The sequence below is a fragment of the Anolis carolinensis genome, chromosome 1, assembly GCF_035594765.1.
Source record: "Anolis carolinensis isolate JA03-04 chromosome 1, rAnoCar3.1.pri, whole genome shotgun sequence".
Taxonomy (NCBI): domain Eukaryota; kingdom Metazoa; phylum Chordata; class Lepidosauria; order Squamata; family Dactyloidae; genus Anolis; species Anolis carolinensis.
The window spans coordinates 200,315,718-200,340,600 of NC_085841.1; the positions used below are offsets into that span (position 1 = coordinate 200,315,718).

The 24,883-nt window shown below is 40.4% G+C and overlaps 1 protein-coding gene across 1 annotated transcript; it reads left to right on the plus strand.

Moving 5' to 3' along the window:
- The first annotated feature begins 2,489 nt into the window (after positions 1 to 2,489).
- Positions 2,490 to 18,496, plus strand: nabp1 (nucleic acid binding protein 1). The gene is made up of 6 exons (XM_008104770.3): positions 2,490 to 3,084; positions 5,032 to 5,170; positions 10,853 to 10,924; positions 14,136 to 14,211; positions 15,080 to 15,149; positions 16,463 to 18,496. The coding sequence occupies exons 1-6, from the start codon at positions 2,994 to 2,996 to the stop codon at positions 16,651 to 16,653; spliced, it is 639 nt and encodes a 212-aa protein (XP_008102977.2). The 5' UTR covers positions 2,490 to 2,993; the 3' UTR covers positions 16,654 to 18,496.
- Positions 18,497 to 24,883: the final 6,387 nt, after the last annotated feature.

Below are 24,883 nucleotides of genomic sequence, written 5' to 3' on the forward strand. Positions count from 1 at the left end.
TCAATATATTGCTATATTTTGGTGCTAAATTCGTAAATACAGTAATTACTACATTACGGTACCATGTATTGAACTACTTTTTCTGTCGATTTGTTGTAAAACATGTTTTGGTGCTTAATTTGTAAAATCATAATGTGATTTAACATTTAATAGGGTTTTCCTTAATCCCTCCTTATTATCCAACATTTTCGCTTATCCAACATTCTGCCAGACTGTTTATGTTGGATAAGTGAGAATCTACTGTATGTATGTATGTATGTGTGTGTGTGTGTGTGTGTGTGTATATATATATATACACACACACACACACACACACATACATATATACACACACACACAAACATATGGAAATATATACACACACATGCAGTGATAGATATTAACATTAGGGTCAGAAGGACAATGAGTAATTTTAGAGGAAAGAAATGAGTGGACCCTAACCACTAAGGATTAAAAGAAGTCCTTTCTCTCAACCAAAAACTCATATATGCAATAGAATTAAGGGAGAACTGGTTCAAGATCTTCTATAAATGGTACCTCATACCGGAAAGACTAGAGAAGTTTAGCAAAGGTAAAGGGGATGGGAAATGTTGGAAATGCCAGAAACATAATAGAGATTTTATGCATATGTGGTGGGGATGTAGAAAAATGAAAAGGTTTTGGCATGAAATAAATAGAGAAATGGAGAAAATACTCCAAATCAAATTTAACACAAAACCAGAATATTTTCTACTGGGCATGGTTGACTTTCAAATGGACTCCAACACGGAAAAACTTCATATATATATGGTAACAGCTGCCAGGATATGCATCGCCAAAGTATGGAAAACACAAGAAATTCCTACAACAGAAAAATGGATGCTGAAGCTAATTGACATCAAAAATATGGATTTATTAACACAAAAAGTATCACAGAACACTTTGCCAAGACAATGGACCGATTGGAGCAAACTAAGACAACACTTGTTAAGAAGTAATATTGAGTTATGATTTACGGTTACAGGAATTCTTAGACTTCAGGTTATATATGGTTGCTTGCCGAGAAACATTGAATGTTCAAAGGAAGACTTATAAAGCAATGCAGAGGAGCTGGAAGTGGATGATGGTTATGTAGGGTGGGTTTTCTTTTTTCTTTCTGTTTTTTTTGTTATTTCTATTGTTTTATTTTCTATCTTTTTAAACATGTTCCTTCAATTTTCTTTTTCTATGTACACGTGAAAATCATAAAATATTTTAAAAAAAGGATTAAAGGAAGTCACCGTATTTTTTTTAACTTTTTCTTATTTTTTATATATATGTAATTTTTTTTACTATATACATATATATACATATATTTTTTCTCTTTTTATTATCTTGCTCTTCTATATTCTTCTTTCTCTATTTCACCCATCTTTTCTATCACGACATTGTTCCCACACTTTCACTGTATTCTATTGTTAATACTTCAATAAAAATAATAACAAAAAAAATATTGATCGCTGCAATCAATGTACAGATATATATGAGATGGGACAGGTATATACAGTAGAGTCTCACTTATCCAACACTCGCTTATCCAGCATTCTGGATTATCCAACGCATTTTTGTAGTCAATATTTTGAATACATCGTGATATTTTGGTGCTAAATTCGTAAATATAGTAATTACTACTTAGCATTACTGCATATTGAACTACTTTTTCTGTCAAATTTGTTGTATAACACGATGCTTTGGTGCTTAATTTGTAAAATCACAACCTAATTTGATGTTTAATAGGCTTTTCCTTAATCCCTCTTTCTTATCCAACAGATTCGCTTATCTACTCTACTGTATATACATATATTTTTTCTCTTTTTATTATCTTGCTCTTCTATATTCTTCTCTATTTCACCCATTTTTTCTATCACGATATTGTTCCCACACTTTCACTGTATTCTATTAATACTTCAATAAAAATAACAAAAAAAATATTGATCGCTGCAATCAACGTACAGGTATATATGAGATGGGACAGATATATATATATATATGCCTTTGTATTTGTGATCAGAGGCTCTCTGTTATTTTCAGCGTCCTTGTGTGTGTGCTTGGGGTCCCTCCGTCTCCCATACAGAGCCTCCTTGTGAGCAAACTCAGGCGAGGAAGCCAAAGAGAGTCTCTCTGTGGGAGCGCCTGTAAATATTCTAGGTCAGAGGACAAAAGAATCCCGAACAGCCAATGGGCTCGCCTCTCGAGGAGCCTTGTTACATTCAGTTCCACTCCGGCGCCTCCGCGTTACATGGACGCGTCCATTTCATAGAGGGGGGGGTGAGGGTTCCTCTCAGCCCCTCCTCTGGACTTTTCCTCCGCACCCCCTCCTTCTCGAAGCTAGGCGGGGCAAAATAAACCCGGCGAAAATTTCACAACCGTGTGTGTGTTTTTTTAAAACCTCCTGTCTCGCTTTCTCCCCCCTCCGTACGGAGTGAATGGTCCGTCCCATTTGGGTATAAAAGGCGAGCGCCGCCACATGCTCGCCTTAGAAAGAGAGGAGCGCTTTGCAAGGAGGACAGGTCTGCGCATGCGCTGAGAGTTGTGTAGGGTGGGGAACAGCAGGCTCAAAAGAGGGGGGGAGCTTTGTGAAATAGCAGAAGGTGCTTCTTTAACTGGGGGAGTGGGTCTGCCCCGTTTCCAATCGCAGCTGCTGAAACCACGCCAAGCCCAGTTCAACCACTGCTCCCTTTTCCCCTTCTCTAGCCTTAGATCCCCCCCTTTTTAAACAAGTGGGGAGAAAGAAGCCTTAGCATCATTGTAAGGAAAGGGGAGCCTCTTGTGCCTTCAAATCGGGGCTGAGATCCCCACTAATAGATATACACAATTGTTATAATTTAGGGGGATATTATTATTAGTATTATTATTAATATTTAGGTATTATTATTACTATTGCCTTGCCCCCTCTCTGCCTTCTTTCCTTCCCTCCCTGCCCTGCAAAGGGATGCTTTGTGCTGCTCCCTCTTCCTTCTCTTGAGCAAAGCAGCATGAGCCCTTCCAATGAGACCTACCTCTTCATAAAAGACATAAAGCCTGGACTGAAAAACTTAAATGTCGTCTTTATTGTGCTGGAGATCGGTAAGTTTGGGGTCTGGGGAGGGCAGGAAAACCCATTGCAACCCCATCGCCTTGACCAATGTCCCCTTCCTTTCACTCCATTTCTAGCCTTTTCCTGGATCAGGATCTCTGTATGTTTGTGTGTGTGTGAATGGGTGACACGTGGTCACTTTTTCCTCTTACCTGCCCCACCTTTTTTCTTTCTTCTCTCCTTGACCTTAAATCACCTAACCCTCCACTTGCCTTTTCCCCATCTTGACATCCAACTCCAGTTTTGGCACATGGTTTTCCATTCTGTCAGTTAAAGAGTTCCCACACACTCACAGACTGTTGTCATTGTCAAGCTGTTGTTCCAAAGTCACTTTTTTTTGTCCTTGAGGAAACTTTGAATGAGTCACAGTGTCCTAAAAAGGGCCCCAGATCCTGTCTGATCTAAACCTTTAAAGAAACTGGGTTGTTGTGAGTTTTCCGGGCTGTGTGGCTATGTTCCAGAAGCATTCTCTCCTGATGTTTCACCCACATCTATGGCAGGCATCCTCAGAGGTTGTGAGGTATATGGGAAAATAAGCAAGGGAGGTTTATATATCTGGAGAGAGAAAGAACTCTTGTCTCTCAGGTGAGTGTGAATGGTGTAATTAATCACCTTGATTAGCATGAATGGCCTTGCAAACTTCATTCCTGCCTGGGGGACTCCTTTGTTCTGAGATGTTAGCTGGCCCTGATTGATTCCACAGATATAAACTTCCTTTGCTTAGTTTTCCAATATACCTTACAACCCCTGAGGATGCCTGCCATAGATGTGAGCGAAACATCAGGAGAGAATGCTTCTGGAACATGGCCATACAGCCCGGAAACTGGACAACAGCCCAGTGATTCCAGCCATGAAAGCCTTCAAAACACCTTTAAAGAAACTTTCAAGCTCACAAGAAACTCCCTCAACAGAAAATTGGCTTCTGAGACTTGGATATTAAAAATATGGATTTATTGGCTCAAATTTTAACACAGGATAATGCTCCAAGACGAGAGACAAATTGGTCCAAACTGGAGGGGTATATACATAAAGAAAATATAAAATGGTTATAAAACATGGCAAGAAATTACCCCAGGACTCAAAATGTATCCGGGGTGACCGCTGACTGAAATTTTAAGCCAAAGGAAAAATGTTTTGTTATGCAAAAGATCTGGAAGGGAAACTATGGTGGTGAGGGGGCATTACATGTATGTTTTAGTTTATTGTTGTTTTTTTTTGTTTTCTCTTCCTTCTTTTGTCTTTTTCTTTTTATGTACCTTTAAAACTCATAAGTAAAAAGTTAAAAAAAGAAACTTTCAAGCTTAGCACAGCAGGCTAAACTACTGTGCTGCAGAAAAATCCTGGCGATCGAAAGGTCATCTGTTCGAGCCTGGGCCAGGCTTGAGCACCCGCCATTAGCCCCAGCTCACCTGCCCACCTAGCAGGTCGAAAGCAGAAATGTGAGTAGATAAATAGCTACAGCTTTTAGCAGGGAGGTAATAAAGGCACCCTTAAGGACATCGATCGGAGGAAAACTCAACATGGAAGATGGAGTGAAAGTACCCCCCCCCCCCCACAATAATGGCCGGAGTGGAGCACAACCTCCAAGATGCCAGAAATAAGATGGGAAAAATTGCCTTTACCTCTGTTTGTGTTGTCTGCCCTTATTAATTGTATAATCGGCATTGAATGTTTGCTGTATGTGTGTTCTGTGAGCTGCTTTGAGATGGGCGGGATATAATACTGTAAATACATAAATAAATAAGGAAGGTACAGCAACTTTACGGAACACCCTGTATATTTCAGACTGAGGAACCGGCAAAATCACCTCTGAGATTGCTGTGCTTAATTCTGAAAATTAATGGAGTGATTTGGACTAATACATGAGACTTCCTTCCCCTTCCCCCCCCCTTTTTTTGTCTTTTTCCCTCCCCCATTTTGAAAATTTCTCCTTTCAGGGCGAGTTACCAAAACCAAAGACGGGCACGAGGTGAGATCCTGCAAAGTGGCCGACAAGACGGGCAGCATCACCATCTCCGTATGGGATGAACTTGGCAGCCTCATCCAGCCAGGAGATATTATTCGATTGACTAAAGGGTAAGGTAGTGGCAGGATGGAAGGATAATTATAATATTAACATAACACATATATATAATATTAAAATTATAAGTTTTATTTGTTACTTGCCTCTTCTACTAGAGGCAAGGTACAACATAATTAAGATACAAATGGGTTGCTGTGAGTTTTCCAGGCTGTATGGCCATGTTCCAGAAGTATTTTCTCCTGACATTTCGTCCACGTCTATGGCAGGTGTCCTCAGAGGTTGTGAGGTCTGTTGGGAACTAGGCAAGTGGGGTTTATATATCTGTGGAAAGTCCAGGGTGGGAGAAAGAACTCTTGTCTGCCTGAAGCACCTATGAATGTTTCAGTTGGCTACCTTGATTAGCATTGAATGGCCTAGCAGCTTCAAAGCCTGGCTGCTTCCTGCCTGCGGGAATCCTTTGTTGGCAGATGTTAGCTGGCCCTGATTGTTTCATGTCTGGACTTCCTCTGTTTTCAACTATTTCAACAGAAAGGAAAAAATTAAAATAACAAAATCAGTATTCAAAAACCCTAAGATCAGGACAGTAAATAAAGAACAACACTCTGAAAACTGGAATTCCAGGCAGGAAACAATCAGGGCCAGCTAACACCCCCCAAATAAAGGATTCCCCCAGGCAGGAAACAACCAGGCTTTGAAGCTGCAAGGCCATTTGATGCTAATCAAGGTGGCCAATTGCAATATTCACACTTGCCTCAAGCAGATGAGAGTTCTATCTCCCACCCTGGACCTTCCACATATATATAAACCCCACTTGCCTAGTTTCTAACAGACCTAACAACCTCTGAGGATGCCTGCCATAGATGTGGGCGAAATATCAGGAGAAAATACTTCTGGAACATGGCCATACAGCCCAGAAAACTCACAGCAACCCAGTGATTCCAGCCATGAAAGCCTTTGACAACTCACACATATATAAAATAATAATATAAATTTTATTTATAACTTGCCTCTCCTAATACTAGAGGCAGGACAGAACATAATTAAGATACAAACATATAATAGTACATATAAAATACATGGATATAAAGTTAAGCTAGACCAGGCAGTCATTATGACCTGCAGGAGGAACATCTTTGCCAAGAGTTCCTGTTAACTCCTTCCGGATCTGACTCACAGCGTGCCTTCCTCTCTTTTGCAATTGCAATTAGTGCAGAAGGGAAGGCCAAGGAAATAGGAATGTTTTGCTCAACAAATAAGGCTCTGTCCACAGGAACTATGGTAATGGAGCCAGCACTTATAGGCCTGGAAGCCTGGGATTGCTTGATTGATAGAGATGATGGCATTACCTGCCCTACCCACACCCTTCCTTATGGCCTTTAATGATTGCTCTGCGCTTAGCTACAAGTCTTGCCAAATTGTGAGCTTCCTGGGTTGTACCTACACTCTAGAAGGAATTCAGTTTGATCTCACTTAGGTCAATACTATAGAATCTTGGGAATTGTAGTTTTGCAAGATCTTGAGCCTTCACTGCCACAGAGTGCAGATGCCTCACTAAACTTTCCAGACCCCATAGGATTGAGCCATGGCTGTTGAAGTGGTGCCAAACTGCCATAATTCTGCAGTGTGGATGGTCTATATACATTATTTCATACATGCATGGGTGCACGATTGAGGCCGACCCAGGTTTAAACCTCACTTCTGGATTGGGGCCACAATGACGCAGCCTTCCTTGTCTGTCTCCTGTGGCCAATGACTCATCTTTCTGAAAAGTTGTTTCTTTCTTGGAGGAAACAATGACACACCCACGTTTCCTGCACAGTCTTGCATTTGTAAACACCAGGTAGAGAGGGTTTTTCATATTAGAAAAAAGCAAACCTCATCCCTTCCCCCATCCTGGTGAGCCAGAGTGAGATTTACAACATTGGAATGAGTGAAGTTGGACACCACTGTAACTGCTATGGATCAATTCTATGCATTCCTGGGATTTGTAGTTTGGTGAGGCACTAATGATTTTTGACGTAGAGGGCTACAGACTATAAAACTACAACTCCCATAATTTCATAGCATTGAGGCATGGCAGTTAAAGTGCTGTTAAACTGAAATTAATTCTACAGTATAGATGCTCCCCTAATAATTGTTCTTTTTAATTAATTTTAAAGTAATTAGAATAAAATATTATATATATATATATATATATATATATATATATGCATGTACATGTAAACACACACATTGGTTTTCCAGATGCTGGGATTGCAACTCTCACTGTCCCTTATTATTGGCAAAACTTTGTGGTCCCAACCTTTTTTTTTTGTTATGTGAGTTTGGTCCCTTTATTTACAAACATCTACTGTCACCCCAGTGTGATTTGTGTGTAGTTGCTTCCAAACACAGTGTCCCATTTGCACTTTCAGTTATATGTGTAATGTGGAAGGTACCCCATAATTCATTTGCAAGGCCAGCATTGAGGCCTGCTTTTCTCCAGCATTTTTTGTGCTTTTCCAACAGAGCCAAATCTCCCTTGCGGTCAGTCAGTATAATTCTTCAGAGTGAATGGTCTATACTTGGCTTGCTTTACACACACAGTAAAAAACTAAATGGGTCCATTTGATGTACACCTTTTTGAAATTCATTATATTATGATTACAGTATAACGTACTCCAGCATGTACGTTCAATGGTAAGATACCACTTTTCAAGTCCTGGCCATTTTGGGCAAGTTAGCTTGTTTCAGAATTGAGTGAAATAGAAGTAAGAGGCCTATTGGATCTCATTTCATGTGTGCGGAGTTTGTAAGTAGCAGACACAGCAAAAAAAGGGATTGTTTTCTCAATGGTAGTGCAATAGGTTAAATTCTTGGATTGCAGTCAGGATTGCTGACTGAAAAGTCAGTTCGAATCAAGGGAGCAGGGTGAGCTCCTGTCTGTCAGCTCCAACATCCCATGCAGGGACATGAGAGAAGCCTCCCACAGGATGGTAAAACATCCTGGCGTCCCCTGCGCAATGTCTGTCCTTGCAGACGGTCAATTATCTCATATCAGAATCCACTTGCAGTTTCTCAAGTCACTCCTGACACAAACACCAAAAAAAAATAATTCGAAATGAACCCAATAGATACTTGCTTGCCTCTTTCATTAATCGCCCGATCAAATACCATCAGCATTTACTACAGCAGGCTTCCTGCTATATTTTTGGAAAGAGGAAAAATGCATGTGTGTATTCTGTTTTAGAAAGCTGGATCAAAAGAATAGTTTTGTTACTGAGCTTCATTACACATTTTGTGCTAGTTTTGACCTTTTGGGGTAGCCTTAGATCGTCTCAACCGCTCATTTGAAGTATGGACATGAAAGCACTGTCCATTTTACAGGATGTGAAGATAATGATCTCTAGACAAAGGCCTATAAAATGCTTAATGTTTTAATTCAAATGATGTCAAAGTAAAAAAGTTGCTATCCCTGGGCAGCTATATTTGAAAGCAAAAATTCTAAGGAGCTTTACTCCCAAAGGATAATATTTTTCTTCCTTACAAGTTAAATTTGTGAGATGTTCATCATTTGGGTTGTTGAGAGTTTTCCGGGATGTGTGGCCATGTTCCAGAAGCATTCTCTCCTGACATTTTGCTCACATCTATGGCAGGCATCCCAACTCACAACAACCCAGTGATTCTGGCCATGATAGGCTTCGACAACACATTGCTCATCATTTGTTGAGAGGGCACTGGGGAGCACAGAGCATTTTTCCCCCAGAAAGAAATCTTGCAGGTTTTTCCATGTAAAAGTGCTCACCCCATCTAGATTTAAATACCTCTGTTTTTTTGAGCAACTTGATATGCTTATGACTTACAACATTGCTTAATCAGTGGGAATGTTTCCATCAAACTGACTGGTATGGTAAGTCATTTTGCCCAAGGCAACACAATCCACAAATAAAGTTGTTAAACTGTGTCAAAAGGTAGCATGATGACATATGGCTAAGAATGTTTGGAAGGAGGATCCTTTAAACCTAACATCAGGAAGAGATTAGTGATTGTAAAAGCTGTTGGAGGCAGTACTTCAATTTGGTGTAAAATGCAGTTATGGCTGCTTCTGTTGCTTCCATACCTATACTCGTGACTGATACCTTGGTGTATTGGAAGATCAAAGTCACAGTATAGCTTATAACAACAACAAAACTTTATTTAAGTTGTTCATGACTATTTCAAAGCTGTTTCGTTTTGTGATTAGTCAATAGCTATCTTGCTATAAAATAAAAAGAACCATGCCTCAATCTTGACAACATGATGTAACACGATTTTGTTCCTGGGTTATCAATAGCATTTACTAATTGGTCCTGTCATAAAAACATGGAAAAAGTGTATTAAACTGCAAAAACTTTGTTTTTGTGGGACATTCTGCAGCACATTTTTCTATAGTTTTTTCAATGAAGATCTGATAGAGTTTCAGCCAAGTCAATATAGTTTGTGGCAGTCACAAAAATGAAGTTTCTGGAGTATAACAACTTCTTTCAAAGTAAGTACCACACAATTAAACAGGAAATAACACTTTCAAATCAGGAACAGATTTTTCCCCAATTTTTTTACATAGCATAATATCTAAGAAAGGGATCATTTCTATAGCAGAGGTTGGGAGTCTTAAGCCCTCGAGATGCTGATGAAGTATTACTACTCCCATCACAACTGTGGAGCTCACACATGTCATTTTTACTACAACCACCTCAATATCAAATTACCATTAAGTTGATTCTTTAGCAGATGGGTGGGAAGCATGCCATTGGTCAAGCTACCTGGAGCGAATGGAAGCGGAATAATGTTTCGTAGTCTTGTGCTAAAACAGGGATAGTGGGAATAGTGTGACATTGCAGTAGCTCTTACCAGCACTGAGGAATGCTGGGAATTGCTGTCCAACAATATCTGGAGTGGCATGCTTCCCACCCGTTTGCTAAAGAATAAACTTAATGGTAATATGATATTGAGGTGGCTGTAGTAAAAATGACACATGTGAGCTCTGCAGAGCCAACATTTGTAGCGATGGCTATAATGAGCAGGCCACGAAGAAAAGTGCCATTCACCATAACCTTGGGAACACAAATGTACTACCCTGTTTCCCCTAAAATAAGACATCCCCTGAAAATAAGACCTAATAGAGGTTTTGCTGAATTGCTAAATATAAAGCCTCCCCCGAAAATAAGACCTAGCAAAGTTTTTGTTTGGAAGCATGCCCGCTGAACAGAACACCAGAGCATGCAGGATCGGTAAATGTACGTACCATAGAGTGTTGTACATGGAAATATTGGTAGTATCAAGAAATTCTTGATAGGATTCACAGTGTTTATGGTTATGCTGGTTTGTGATGACAACTTTTGTACAGTATATAATAAATGCTCATTTTTTGTTCAACAATAAATGTGAATTCTTCTTCATGGAAAAATAAGACATCTCCTGAAAATAAGACCTAGCGCATCTTTGGGAGCAAATTTAATATAAGACACTGTCTTATTTTTGAGAAACACGGTAGGGTCTTCTCTCCAAATGGATGATCAAAGCTGTCTGTTGGGCAAATCTGGCATGTCCCTTCTAAAGCTGAGCATTTCAAAATCCCATTGATTTCAGTGGATCATGTACTTCATTTTCCAATGTGATGAGATGAAGACGTGCTTCACTTTAGCTGGGCCGTGTCCTGCCTTTTTCTTCTGTTGAACTTCCACTGCTTCTAATGCTGCTGGTACTCTTTTGGTTAGGTATGCATCTCTGTGGAAAGGATGCCTTACGCTTTACACTGGAAGGGGAGGAGAGCTTCAAAAAATTGGGGAGTGAGTATCTCATTTTGCAAATACTTGGTACGCCTGCTTGCAGCCTAGTGCCGGGCAGCCTGATATGGTAGGTATGACATGTTGCCAATGGGCCTCGGGTTACATGTATAATTGCCTGTTACTGCTTTATAGTGTTGCATTGGGTTAGTCTGCCAGAGAGGATCTATTCTTGACACTTTGGGCTTTTTTCCCTTTCAACTGGAAAAGTGTTTGGAAATGCATGGTTTCTTATAAAAGATGCTATGTGGCATCAATTTCTCCCAGCTAGAGCTGTTAACAGGTAAGTTTTAGCCATGTAAGCTGTCTCCTTTGCTAGGTTAATGCAGTTATTGCTTTCAAGGACTTGCAGGTCTGAAAATTGAAGTCATCTATTTATCCACAGGCCAGGTACGGTAGAGGCAGCCGCATTGCGAGCTTCCGCATCCTACTCTGGTCATGAGCTCCAGCCTGTCTTGGAGGAGCCTGCCTCTCTAGGGGTGTAAAGGTAAATTTCCCCCTCCGTCTAGCAGAGTGTCTTGGGACTAGTGATGATGGTCTAATCCAGAAGGGGAACCATTAACCTTGCTTGTATTTTGGACTGCAACATCTACAATCCTTCACCATTGCCCATGCTGACTGAGACTCCTAGGTTGTGAAGTCCAAGCTACTTGGAAGCCCAGTAATTCTTTGATCCATGTCCAGATATTAAGGCAGTCTTCTCAAATGCTTTGACCACAACTCCTTGACCATTGGCCAAGCAGTTGGCATGGTTGCAGTTTTCATTGAAAACATCTCAGTCGGTGGATCCTAGCCTTAAGTCCTCCAGTTGTTTTGGACCTCAACTCCCAGAAACCCCTAGCCAGCTGACCAGCTGTTAGGAATTGTGGGAGCTGAAGTCCAAAACACAGAAGGACCAAAGGTCAGGAATCACCTATCTAGATGGGTTCAAGCTGGAGAATGCTGCTTTCATGTGTCATGGATGATGCTGTCACTTTGCTTCGCTAACATAGAAAGCAATTTTGAATTTTATGAGAACCTGAGATACAAATTTCAAAGCAGACAACTCAGTTCCTTTGGAAATGTAAATGAATTACTCTAGGGCAGTGGTTCTCAACCTTGGGGTCCCCAGATGTTTTGGCTTTCAACTCCCAGAAATCCTAACAGCTGGTAAACCGGCTGGGATTTCTGGGAGTTGGCCAAAAACATCTGGGGACCCCAGGTTGAGAGCCACTGTTCTAGGGATTGGTCCACACAGATGTGTTTATCTACTAGTGACTGCAATATCCCAGGGTTTGCTGGATGCATCAATGAGGCATTACACAAATAATAAGTATGAGGCATTCATAACTCTTGACATCACATCAAATGCAATATTTTCTGAAGGTGGTTTGTGATTCGCTTGCCCTTAATTATGTGTTATAGTACCTGAGCAGTGATCATGCATGTATGAGTCAACCCCAAATGTGGAGGAATGTTATGAACATTTCCCAACTGTAGGACATGAAACGTTAAAAAAATTACGGACAAAGGTATTTGCATGGCTGTATTTATGGCCTGTCGGGCAAAGTATGGATTTTGTTACTCATTTTTCAAACAGAAAAACCTTCCGTGTTTTCATTTTACACTTAAGAAAGGAAAACATAAGAAAGTTTCTATGTCTCAGTGTACATTGCTGGAGATTAACTTACGCACAGATACACTATCTTTGATAATGAGTCTCCTTGTGGAGAGAAAAAGGGTATAAATAATAACTATCTCACTAAGGCTCCTTCTACACTATCATATAAAACAGATTATCTGCTTTGAACTACATTATATGAGTCTACACTGCCATATAATCCATATGGCTGATCCAAAAATGGCTGATACTAATGTTCAGAAAAGGAGGTGGTTTCTGGATAACATTTTGAGATTTAGGAGGATACAAGCAGTTTTCTGGAATCATTTGTTATTTTTGATTTTAGTAGGGATAGGCATTGTACAGCATGGCTCCTTTATACATGGTTTTCTATTCCCAGACTCTGAAAAATATACCCTCTTGGAAGTGTTGTGGGCCTCTCTAAGCCCTTTAATGCTATTCTATGGTATGTATCCAGTTCAAACACAGTTAAAATCCAGGGTTTTCTGTAATCTGGGTTTAGGTAACCATGGGTTGTGTGTGTCTTGGATTGTATCTCCCTGCAGATATGGGGGCTGTACTGTATATGACAGGTTGAGGTCCTGCTAGGTAATTTTGATTGGATCAGCATCCGTGCAAGGAATGGGAATCGGCTATGGATCTTCTCTGATGCCTGTGGATTTTGTGGACGATGTACAAGAGATGCTTGCTGAGTCAATTGTCACTTAACAGTTACTACTCGAGAGTAGATTTGGAAGCAATTTCCTTCTCCTTGGGATTATAAACATCAAGAGCATGGACATTTTAAGGTTGTGTCCACAGTATAACATGACCTGAAGTGATGTTTTATGGAACTTAAAAGATTCAAGTAGTAAGTTACAGACCAGGAGTTAATATTTCATTAAACCAGGAATGGGACACCACTACCTTTTGTTGGACATCAAAGGTCCCTCTCTCCTAGCCAGTATAACTGTTGTTCCAACATGATGAGAGCTGTATTCATTAGTTCCTATAGAGCTATAGGTTCCCCAGCCCAACTCAGAACAAGATTATGTTCCCTTATCCTTGCCATAGCTATTTCCTATCAAATCTAGGCTTCGTTCAGAAGGAAGACATGCTAAAAATGACACTCGCCTTGAACGAAATATTTACAGCAGTGCTGGGCTGTTTTAGCCTTCTAGGGATTGATTAAATGCAACCCTCACACTCCTTGTGTTGGTTATGCTGGCTAGGCCTGATGGGAGCTATGGTCCAACATCTGGAAGACTGTAGTTGTCCACTTCAGTGTATATGAGAGCAGTTTTTGGCAGTGTTCTATATCGAAGTGAGTTGTGAGATTAAAGATAGTCATCTTTTGGCTATTGTGCTGTAAAAGAAGTAGCAAGGGGGACTTCATTGTGTCCAGAACTGCAACATATTTGGAAGGAAGCTTCTTTGATAGAATTCCTCATTTGGCGTTCTTAGAACTGGGCCAGTGTCCAACTGATGAGGCCAATCACCCAACATGAACCTTACTGGTAGGGCAGGAGTAGGGACTGCATTTCTGTCCACTTTTGGGAATAACAAGGAAGCATTCGGTAACTAGGTCTCTCATGAGTTTGTTTTGCTTTACAGGTTCTGCATGGTGTACTCAGAAGTGCCCAACTTCAGTGAACCCAACTCGGACCATCAAGGGCAGGCTACCAAACCGGTATGTCAGCTGTGTGCTGCTTTAGACATGCATATGAAGAGCTGTCTTCTATTTGTCCCCAGCTGGCACAGGCAAAAAGGAGTCCAGCAATAACCGAATGAGTCATAGGTGTTTCCCACCACTTCCTTATGCAATTCTTTAAGTGTGATTTTTTTTGCCAGCATTTAGTTTGGTGTTCTGCATGGGAGGAGATGGTCATTTAAAAATGGGGTAAAATCTACCTTACTAAGGGAAACTAGTGTTTCACAGTTGTAATGTATTTAAAAACAAACACACAAAGTTAAGAACTTGGCATTATACTAAATCTCCTTTCACCAGAAACTGGTCGCTTGGAGTGCCTCTGGCGTTGCTGTAAGAAGTTCCTCCGTTGTGCATGTGGCAGGGCTCAGACTGCATTGTAGTAGGTGGTCTGTGGTTTGCTCATCTCCACACTCACATGTCATGGACTCCACTTTGTGGCCCCATTTCTTAAGGTTGGCTCTGCATCTCGTGCCAGAGCACAGTCTCCCTGCAGGATCGTAACACATCCAGTCTCGTCCCCTTTGTAGATGGCTGATAACCAGAAGTGACTTGCAGCATGCAACCAACCAACCAAACAAGTAATAATAAACACACAACAATTTAAAAGTTAACTCAAATGGCAAGTTGAACAAAGCAGAATAAAAAGTAAAAATAAATCACAAAACATATTAATCATAACTCAAAACATAATCCATAATTAGAATAGATAATAGTTATATCAAATAGTATAATAAAAACATCCCAGAGTCTGTTGAAAGCATTGCCTCTGGGAACTGTTGTGTTGCTTTCTGTGCTGAAAAATGTTGTTTGTCTGAATGTTTGTCTCTCTTTTACATTTCTTTTAAAGGCACAGGGTGAGCAGAGTAATAACTCCCTTCCATCAGCTAATGTGGGTACTTGTACTTTTGGGCCCGCTGGTAAGTAAGAGTGTGTGGTAGCCCACACGAAAAAGGGACAGAGTGATTTTTGGAAATGAGATTTAGGAATACTATGCTGCTTAGTTTAAACTGGCTTATAGAAACAAGCTGTGATCAAAACACATTGGTTTATGTTGGCTTGTTTCAATAGACTGCTGTTTAAACCAGCCCTCAGATGTTGTTGGACTGTTGCTCCTGGCAACTCTAGCCAGCATTCCCAATGGGTGAGGAATGCTGAGGATGTAGTTCAACATCTGGAAGGTCCACAGTTTCCTTTGTTAGCTTAAACCAGTTTAGATGTGCATATGAACTGGTACTTCTAGACCAACAGTAGATTTTCCAATTGCTTCTCTTTGCTATCTTGGCTTTTTCCGGCATTTTTTCCAAACATATTCTTTTTTTCTTGTGGCTAGTCTCCATGCCTCTTTTGTTGTTTTGCTCATACCTTTTCGCAACAGCATAATTCTACTCACCATTTTCCACACCAGTGGTTCTCAATCTGTTGGTCCCTAGGTGTTTTGGCCTACAGCTCCCAGAAATCATAGCCAGTTTACCAACTGTTAGGATTTCTGGGAGTGAAGGCCAAAACATCTGGGGACCCGCAGGTTGAGAACCACTGCTCCACACAGTGTAGAGCCTGCTTTCATTTGGCTGTAGCCCAAATTAATGGCACCACGGTGAGGTGAACACATGGCCTTTTGCAGGGTTGGTGGGGAGTGTCAGTATTTGGTTGCCACAAGCTCCTTGCTCAGAAGAACTATCCTGTCCAGATCAAGACCACAAGACAATTTTTCTCACGGTGTGGTGGTTGTGACAAGATAAATCCCCTCTGTGTGCTCCTCTTGTAAGTTGCTGTGTTACAGGATGATTTAGTGTTCTTTTTTTGCTATTCCAGCGAGGATCGGTGATGATAAGTCCCATGCTTCCTTTATTCCTTTTTCCATTCTCCCCTTTTGTTTGAGCACCTGTGTCAACTTATTGGTCAGCCATAGTGATCTAAATACATTTTTTTTCGCTTACAGTTAAAACTGAGTTCTGAGAATAGGCTGCTAAATCGTGTAGGCGTGTAGCGGCTGGCTTCCTCGGCACCTTGGTTACCATTGTGTGGTGTCTGAAAATGCCGGCTCTCCCTTGAGACTTATATTCCCCATAGATGCCTTCTCAGCTCTTGTCAACCTTGCATCAAACATATTTTCTGATTTGGAGGACAAGATTGTTTTAAAATGTGAAGAACTGATGGGTGTGTAAACCTAAGAACTTGGATTGTCTAATGCCCCCCTCTCTCTTTCTCTCTGTCTTTCTTTCTACTTTAGGGAATGGTTTGCCAGCGGGACCGGAACTGAGCGGCTTGTCAACTGCCTATAACCATGCCCCCTCCTATGCAGGTACTGGGAGGGCTGGCGGACGTGGTGCCCCCCCTCCTCCGGTGCCATCTAACAATTCCCGCCCCCTTCAAAGCACAATAAGTAATGGGAGAGATCCTCGGAGAGCTTCAAAAAGATGACCAAGCCAAAATGCCACACTTGCTGCCTAAACCCTTTAACACCCTACTTGAACACTTCCTGCACTTTTATTTGTGGTTAAAACTGTGAAAATGGTTTGTCCCTCCTCCTGATCGTAGGCCTTCTATTTGTCTGGAGAGAGGGACGTTTTCTCTCCCTTCCCCTCCGCCCAGCTGAAAATTCAGTGGAAGTGAAACTCCTGATATTGCGTTATCCCAGGAAGAAAATGTCTTAAAAAGGGGTCATAGTTGGAATTTCCTTTTAAATATTAGACCCTGGTTCCCAAAACATACCAGGATTTCTGGGTGCTCCAGTTTGTACAATACAGGCTTAAGAAGCTTACAACTCTTCAGACTTCTATCATAGTCAGTGGGAGCTTGGGAAGAATTTCAAATCTAAAGGTCTCTATTAAAACAACATGATGATAAGTGTAAACCATCTGATGCTATCACAGAAGTGCTGTCCAGTTTCTTTCTTTTTCTTCTGATGACTGATTCAGTGAAGGACACATTTCTCTTGTGAAAATATGTGCTGTTTCACCCATAGGCCACTTTGTATAGTCATAGTCCCTACAGAATTACAATGTCCCTGTCTACCAAATGCTGCATCACAGCCATCTTTCCAAGCATAAGCAAAGATGAGAAATAAGCATCAACAAGCAAAATGCTGTGACATTTCCAATACTTAATCTGGGTTTCTTTCAGGTTTGTATTACAACTTTGGAAATTGAAAGGTACCATAGTTGCAGTAACATTGTCCTGGGGCCCTTTCACATCATATTGTTATAGCATTATGAGTTTACTTTCATTGCTATGCTTTCTTTTGGTGAAATCCTAAGATTAGCAGTTGAGAGCAGGCTTCAAAATCCTCATCTGCAGAACCAATCCGGTGCTGCCAACCAAACTAAGAGCCCACAATTCCATAAAGTGTAGAGCCTGCTTTAACCATAGCAGTTAAAGTGGAATGGTAGGGCTATAATTGTGTAGTGTGAAAAAGTCCACAATCTTCAAAATCTCCAACAGTACACCTCTACTTGAAAAGAGTAACGTCTCAAAGGATACTGACCACTTAACTGCAGCAATGTATAAAACAACAATTTTCTACGCTTCTCTGATTCCAAACGGTAAAGCGATAGTTTCAAGTTTGGTGGTGGTTGTGGCAGGCAGTGAAACAAGGGCAGCCAGCCATGCAGAAATCCAGCCTAAATGATTCTGACGTTCTAGTTTTCTGTTTGTGGTGAGATTCCCCTTTCACACATACCCTCTGTTGTGGGATCCTTCAATATCACGTTTGCACCCAGAAGACAATTCACTCCTTGATTCTTCTGACATCATAAACTGACGAAACACTTGACGAGTTGCAAATGAAATACGAGCAAGTGTGTGAAATTTTCCCTGAGGAAAATTCCAGCTAAATGTTCAAGTACCATTTTTTATGCACCATTGGTTTTGAAGCTGCGCTCCTTGATTTCTGGAAAAGCCAGACCTTTGCCTGCTAATTCAAATGTTTTGAAGTTATTCCAGTGGAAACAGGCGAAGGAATGTTTTGGTGGTCCAAACCCTTAAGGAAAAAGGGGTGCAGTTTTCCTTTTCTGTTGTAAATATTTTTGATATCTTTTACCATCAGGCCAGTTAAAAATGCTGTCCAGTTCACGGGTGGCAAAGCCCTTGGGTTTGGAATGGATTCAAATTCTGTAACATGGCTGGGTCCCCCCCCCCTTTTTTTTAATGTTACATTATTGAAACGGACCTCATAAATAAAAGTTGCACTAACCATGTAAAGGAAACAAAACAATTTTTTCCCACTTGATTATCCAAGGTAAATAAAATTGTGTGTGTCTCTGTGTTTAGTTCTTATATTACTCAAACCTTGAAAGTGGTTCCTGTCAACTTACTTGCAAGTGCAGTAGAGTTTCACTTATCCAACATAAATGGGCCGGCAGAATGTTGGATATGTTGGATAATAAGGAGAGAGGGAGGAAAAGCCTATTAAACATCAAATTAGGTTGTGATTTTACAAATTAAGCACCAAAGCATCGTGTTATACAACAAATTTGACAGAAAAAGTAGTTCAATATGCAGTAATGCTATGTTGTAATTATTGTATTTACGAATTTAGCACCAAAATATCACAATGTATTGAAAACTGACTACAAAAATGTGTTGGATAATCCAGAATGTTGGATAAGTGAGACTATACTGTATGTAAAGGTGGGGGTGCTAACATTTGTTTCACATTATTGGTGATGTATAAAACTCAGGTTTTGGCATCTGCCGTTACATTGATATTTTCCCAAAATAGCATGTCTTAACGAATTTTAATAGGATGAATTCCTTGGAAGGGAAGTTGCAACGTTGGCCAAAGCAGAAGAGCCCTTGCATAAAATGCTATGTATTGCCTATGTGCCTTTCTGCCCCTCCGTTGATGTCTACTAGCTCATTGAGATGTTGTGGGTTGGGATGCTGCAAGACATTTCACACTTTTTTGGTCCAGTATCCAAATTGTACTTTGGTTAGTAGCACATACTCAAATCCAAAAAGAGAAATGTGTAAGGGACATCATTTTACTATGTCATTGAAAATAATGGGATTTGAGCACGCATTGATCTTGGTCTCTGGAGGGTTCTGGAGCCAAACCCCCTGTGGATTTAATGCAATGTCTATGGTTCCCGAAGCAGTGCGTAAGAAGGGCATTTGAGTTTTAGTTTTAACTGGTTTCTCCTAGTGGTTTCCTCATTTGTTGTTGACACTATAACTCTTGGGTTTGGTCATCTGTTGACTGGCCTCTTGAGAATTTGGGAATAATAATAATACTTTATATACTGCCCTATCTCCCCAAGAGGAGTCAGGGTGGTTTCCAACATAAGCAAAACATTCAATTGCCTATAGAAGACCATACAACAAGGTAGACATCAGAAGCTTCAGAATCACTGCCAGGCACCATTTAGAGAAGTTGGAACATTTATTAGTTTTGTCAGTCACCCTCATGGTTTGTACCTTCACAGAAGATATTGAGAACAATTTTTCATTGTGCATAAATTGCCCTAAAGAAAGGGATTGTGTCTACAGCAGCTGAGAGCAAGCGTTAAAATATACAGCTGCTGAACCTGAAAAGCGGTTTCAGTTTTTCTGAGAGTGGTGCAATTAGCACATTTATTTTTAGAAGCTGGAAGAATATTTCAATGAGCAGATTTCCAAATAGAAATATGAGGGTGTTTCCATGAAGCTTCCATAATGGTGTAGCACAAAGATAGGAAATCAGATGTACAGTTTTACCAATTGCTTCCTCTTGCTGTAGTTTTGAGGTCCTATTTAGGCCCCACAATAGCTCTACCTTCCCTGGTGGAGTCAATCTTGTACAGTAGAGTCTCACTTATACAACATAAACGGGCCGGCAGAACATTGGATAAGCGAATATGTTGGATAATGAGGGATTAAGGAAAAGCCTATTAAACATCAAATTAGGCTATGATTTTATAAATTAAGCACCAAAACATGTTATACAACAAATTTGACAGAAAAAGAAGTTCAATATGCAGTAATGCTAAGTAGAAATTACTGTATTTACGAATTTAGCACGAAAATACCACATTGTATTGAAATCATTGACCTCAAAAATGCATTGGATAATCCAGAACGTTGGATGAGTGAGACTCTACTGTAGTTTATTTGGCACAAAATAAATGCCAAAAAAGAATTGTTTGGTCTTCGTTGTCCCAGATGAGTTAACTGCCCACATTTGTAATGTCACACAAATCACTGTATACAGAAGCACCACACATGTTGATCTACTTCATGTAAAAGCAGGTTTTTGTAAACATGATTTGTACTTAATGGCAGGAATAATGTTCTACATGATTTGTGTTGAATGCTGTGGAGTCTATTTCAAGTCTGAGGATGTTGAGCGACAATGTTTTAAGGCAGTGGTTCCCAACCTTTTTTTGTTGATCAGGGACCACTCCAACATTGGTACCAAAAGAGTTACGAATTCGTTTTTGGTCAACATTAGATTTGGTTTGGTTATTTGGGGTGCTGATTCAGAAAATTGCATTGGATAGACTGCATCAGTTCTAGTTTCTGATACAGAACATAGACCATTCAGTAGCTGCCATCTGCTTGCACACAGAAAACCATATTTAATAATCTAGAACTGATGTGGTAATGTAATGGTCAGCTCTGCAGAAAGGAGCGGAAATAAATAAAATAACATAAAGAGGGAGGAGGTTTGCAAACTGGATTATCGTTCTCGCAGCCCAAAGCTGGGCTGCGGCCCACAGGTTGAAAACCACTGTTCTAAGGAAAAGCAATTTGGCTTTCTGGAGACAGATGAACCAATAACATCTGCGTACTCTTTCTGGTAAGTGACACATCTGTTTGTTGCTTGAAGCTTAACTATTCTCACTTTCACTCAGTTAATCACTTCTCTATTTTCTTAAGGGCAAAATCTGTATCAAGCCTAAAGGAAATGGAATAAGACAGCACAGAAAGAAATGTTGCTTGGTTTGCCCATCTCTACGTGGATAGCTCTTGCTGAGCAGGTATTCCTGTCGGCTTCATATAGGCTATAAGAATTTATAAGTGTCTGTATGACTTACGCATGGTCTTTTGTGTCTTGTTTGGGGAGAAATGGTCTCTCTGAATGGAGAGCAGAACTAATCTTGATAACTTGGAACCTCAAAAAGATGGATGAAATAAGATTGCACTTGTTTGCACATGAATCCCCTTGTGAAGGGGAAATCTATGAAGTAAGCATTTTCACATTTTGATTCACTCAAAACCCTTACTCTTAGGGCCCTTCCACACAGCCATATAACCCAGAATATCAAGGCAGAAAATACCACAATATCTGCTTTGAACTCGGTTATCTGAGTCCACACTGCCATATATTCCAGTTCAAAGAAGAAAGTGTGGGATTTTATTCAGCTGTGTGGAAGGGGCCTTAGTGTAATATAAACAAGACAGTGAAATGTCACTAGTTCTGCGCTGCTATGTCATGGGTGTTATCCTCAGTAAGGAAGCTCTCAAAATGGCTAAAGGCCAGTTTGCTCTATTAAATATATTTGTTCATCACTTCTCTGTCTGCCAGGTTCCCAAGGTCATCCATTACCTTTTAAAAAGAGGCATTAAACTAATTCCTTTACACTAGCTGTTAGAAGGAAACTCCAAAGCAAACACTTGCTAGAACTATATGGAACAAAACAGTCCTTGTCGCCATAAGAAGTGCATTAGAATGGAGCCTGCCTAGCCATCTTTTTTGGAAGGGGGAAATACAAGAATGAGTTTCCAAGGCTACAAAGAAACACATACCTTGTGTGCTTTCTCACCTGGTCCTTTCAGAGCATTGGTTCCCAAGCTTTTTTTGACCAGGGCTCACTCAGACCAGGGACCACTCTCCAACATTAGTACCAAAAGGGTTATGAATCAGATTTTAGTCAGCTTTAGATTCGGTTTGGTTATTTGGGGTGGTGATTCAGAATATTGCATTGGATGGACCACATCCGCTCTAGTTTCTGATACTGAACATATGCCATCCAGTAGTCATCATCTGCTCACCCACAGAAAACCAAATTTAATAATCTAGAGTTGATGTGGTCTATCCAATGCAATGGTCAGCTCTGCGGAAAGGAGCGTAAATAAAATTAATAAAATAAATAAAGAAGAAGGAGTTTTGCAGATTGTATTTTCATTCTCGCCGCCCACTGCTGGGTAGGTCCACTGGGGAGAATGCTGTCTTGCATGAAACCAATAGATTATCTGATTTTCTTAGCCATGCCTATTTTGACATCTATGTATATATATAAAACATTTCGGCCTAGGACAAAACTACACATCCCAGAAACACCAAACTTGGCAGCACAACCCCTCATCCATGCCTCTATGTTCATACAACAAAAAGAAAAGAAAAATAAAGTCCTAATTAGAGGGAGAGGAATAATTGTTTTTATCCAATTGCTGACAGTTAGAAGGCTAAGCTCTGCCCACTTGGTCTCCTAGCAACCCACTCAGCCCAGGGGACAGGCAGACTTAGACCTCACTTAGGCCTCTTCCACACTGCCTATAAAATACAGATTATCGGATTTGAACTGGATTATATGGCAGTGTAGACTCAAGGCCCTTCCACACAGCTATATAACCCATTTATAATGGACAATGTCAGGGGAAAACCTTTACCCTTTACCTTAACTACCACCAATTCCTCAATACTTTATTTCCCATACCACCAGACTTCGCCACAGCAATGCGAGGCCGGGCACAGCTAGTGTTTTATAAAACCCTTATGTATGGGGATGGGAAAAGTGACTTCATTAGAGTGCAAGAACCGAATCTTACCGTTACCATGGTGTCTCCAACCTGGCATGCCCATTTTCCCCAAAAGGCAAATCGAAGCATTATTTTATTATTTATTCTGTCCTGCAACAATGAATGAGTTGTCACCTGAAGCCTCTCAACCACAGTGTAATAATGCAACTTTGGAATGGGGACAGAGATTTCTATAAACTCAAATATTGTTGATTTTTTTTGTTTCACAGAAGATCAGCAGAGTCTATAAGACTAAGAAGTTTTATTTGGTCTAGGCTTTTGTGGCCTCTGACACACTTTGTCAGCTTAATTTTTTTAATTTACGAAGCTCAGGACTAGGAGGAAGATGGTGCTGTTTTTCAAGAGTTTCACTGTTGCAGAAATGTTGCACTATCAGGACGGGAAAGAACTGTAATGCTACCATGATGGGATTTCCAGTAACCAGAGCCTTACAATACAATAGCTCTTATCCATGTGTTGAATCCGTTCCTGTTTTAAAATAAGGATGACAAGCTTGAAAAGTCAGAAAGTATATCAAGCAAAGACAGCTTCAAAGATTGCCTACTATTGTAAAAATGTAACATTGATGTAAATACCCCCTCTAGTGGTCATACACTATGTGTGCATCTATACTGTAGAATTAGTGCAGTTTGGCACCAGTTTGAATGCCATGGCTCAATGATACAGTTTGTTGAGGTACCAGTGCTCTTTGGCCGAGAAGCTAAAGACTTTGTAAAAGGTGAAAGATTTATACAGTCTGACAAGAAACCAGAGTATCAGTTTATTAATCTGTTCAAACTTTCTGCACCACTTGTGTCTTTGGACTGTAATACAGTTTTGATTTGATTTAATAAAGATCTTGTAAAACTGGACCAAATTTGGCACAAATACCTGATATGAAAATTTTGAATACTGGTGCGGTTGGGGGCGTGTGTGATTTTGTCATTTGGAAGTTGTAGTTGCTGGAATGTATAGTTCACCTACAATCAATGATGGAATTGAACCAAACACGCTACACAGGACTCCCAGGACCAACAGAAAATACTGGAAGTGTTTGGTGAGCATTGACCTTGAGTTTTGGAGTTGTAGTTCACCTACAACTCCAATTACTGTCTATGTTTTAAGTTATTTTAACTTTTGTAAGATGTGTTATTATACTGTGATTTTATTGTGTTACTGTTTTTATTGATGTAATACTGTTTTGGGCTTGTCCCAGTGTAAGCCGCCCTGAGTCCTTCGGGAGATGGAGCGGAGTATAAAGTATAAATAAACAATATTTTATTATGACACAGCAAACAAGATAGATATGCTGGATTTTGTATCACAAAATCACATGTTGAACACTTCCCAAGTGTCTAGGACTGTGTGATGTATTTTCGGATGATGCGTGCAGATCCCAGTAGGGTGGCCTTTTGCAGTTGGCGAAGTAATTTTGTCAATGTCTATTGTTTCCAAATACCGGCTGAGATCTTTTGGCACAGCACCCAGTGTGCCCATCACCACCGGGACCACCTGCACTGGTTTCTGCCAGAGTCTTTGAAGTTCAATCTTGAGGTCCTGATACCGGCTGAGTTTTTCCTGTTGTTTTTCATCAATGCAACTGTCACCTGGGATGGCAAGATCAATGATCCAAACCTTTTTCTTTTCCACAACTGTGATGTCTGGTGTGTTGTGTTCCAGAACTTTGTCAGTCTGGATTCGGAAGTCCTACAGTATCTTTGTGTGCTCATTTTCCAATACTTTAGCAGGTTTGTGATCCCACCAGTTCTTTGCTGCTGGCAGGTGGTACTTGAGGCATAAGTTCCAATGAATCATTTGGGCCACATAGTTGTGCCTCTGTTTGTAGTCTCTCTGTGCAATTTTCTTACAGCAGCTGAGGATATGATCAATGGTTTCGTCAGCTTCCTTGCACAGTCTGCATTATTATTATTAT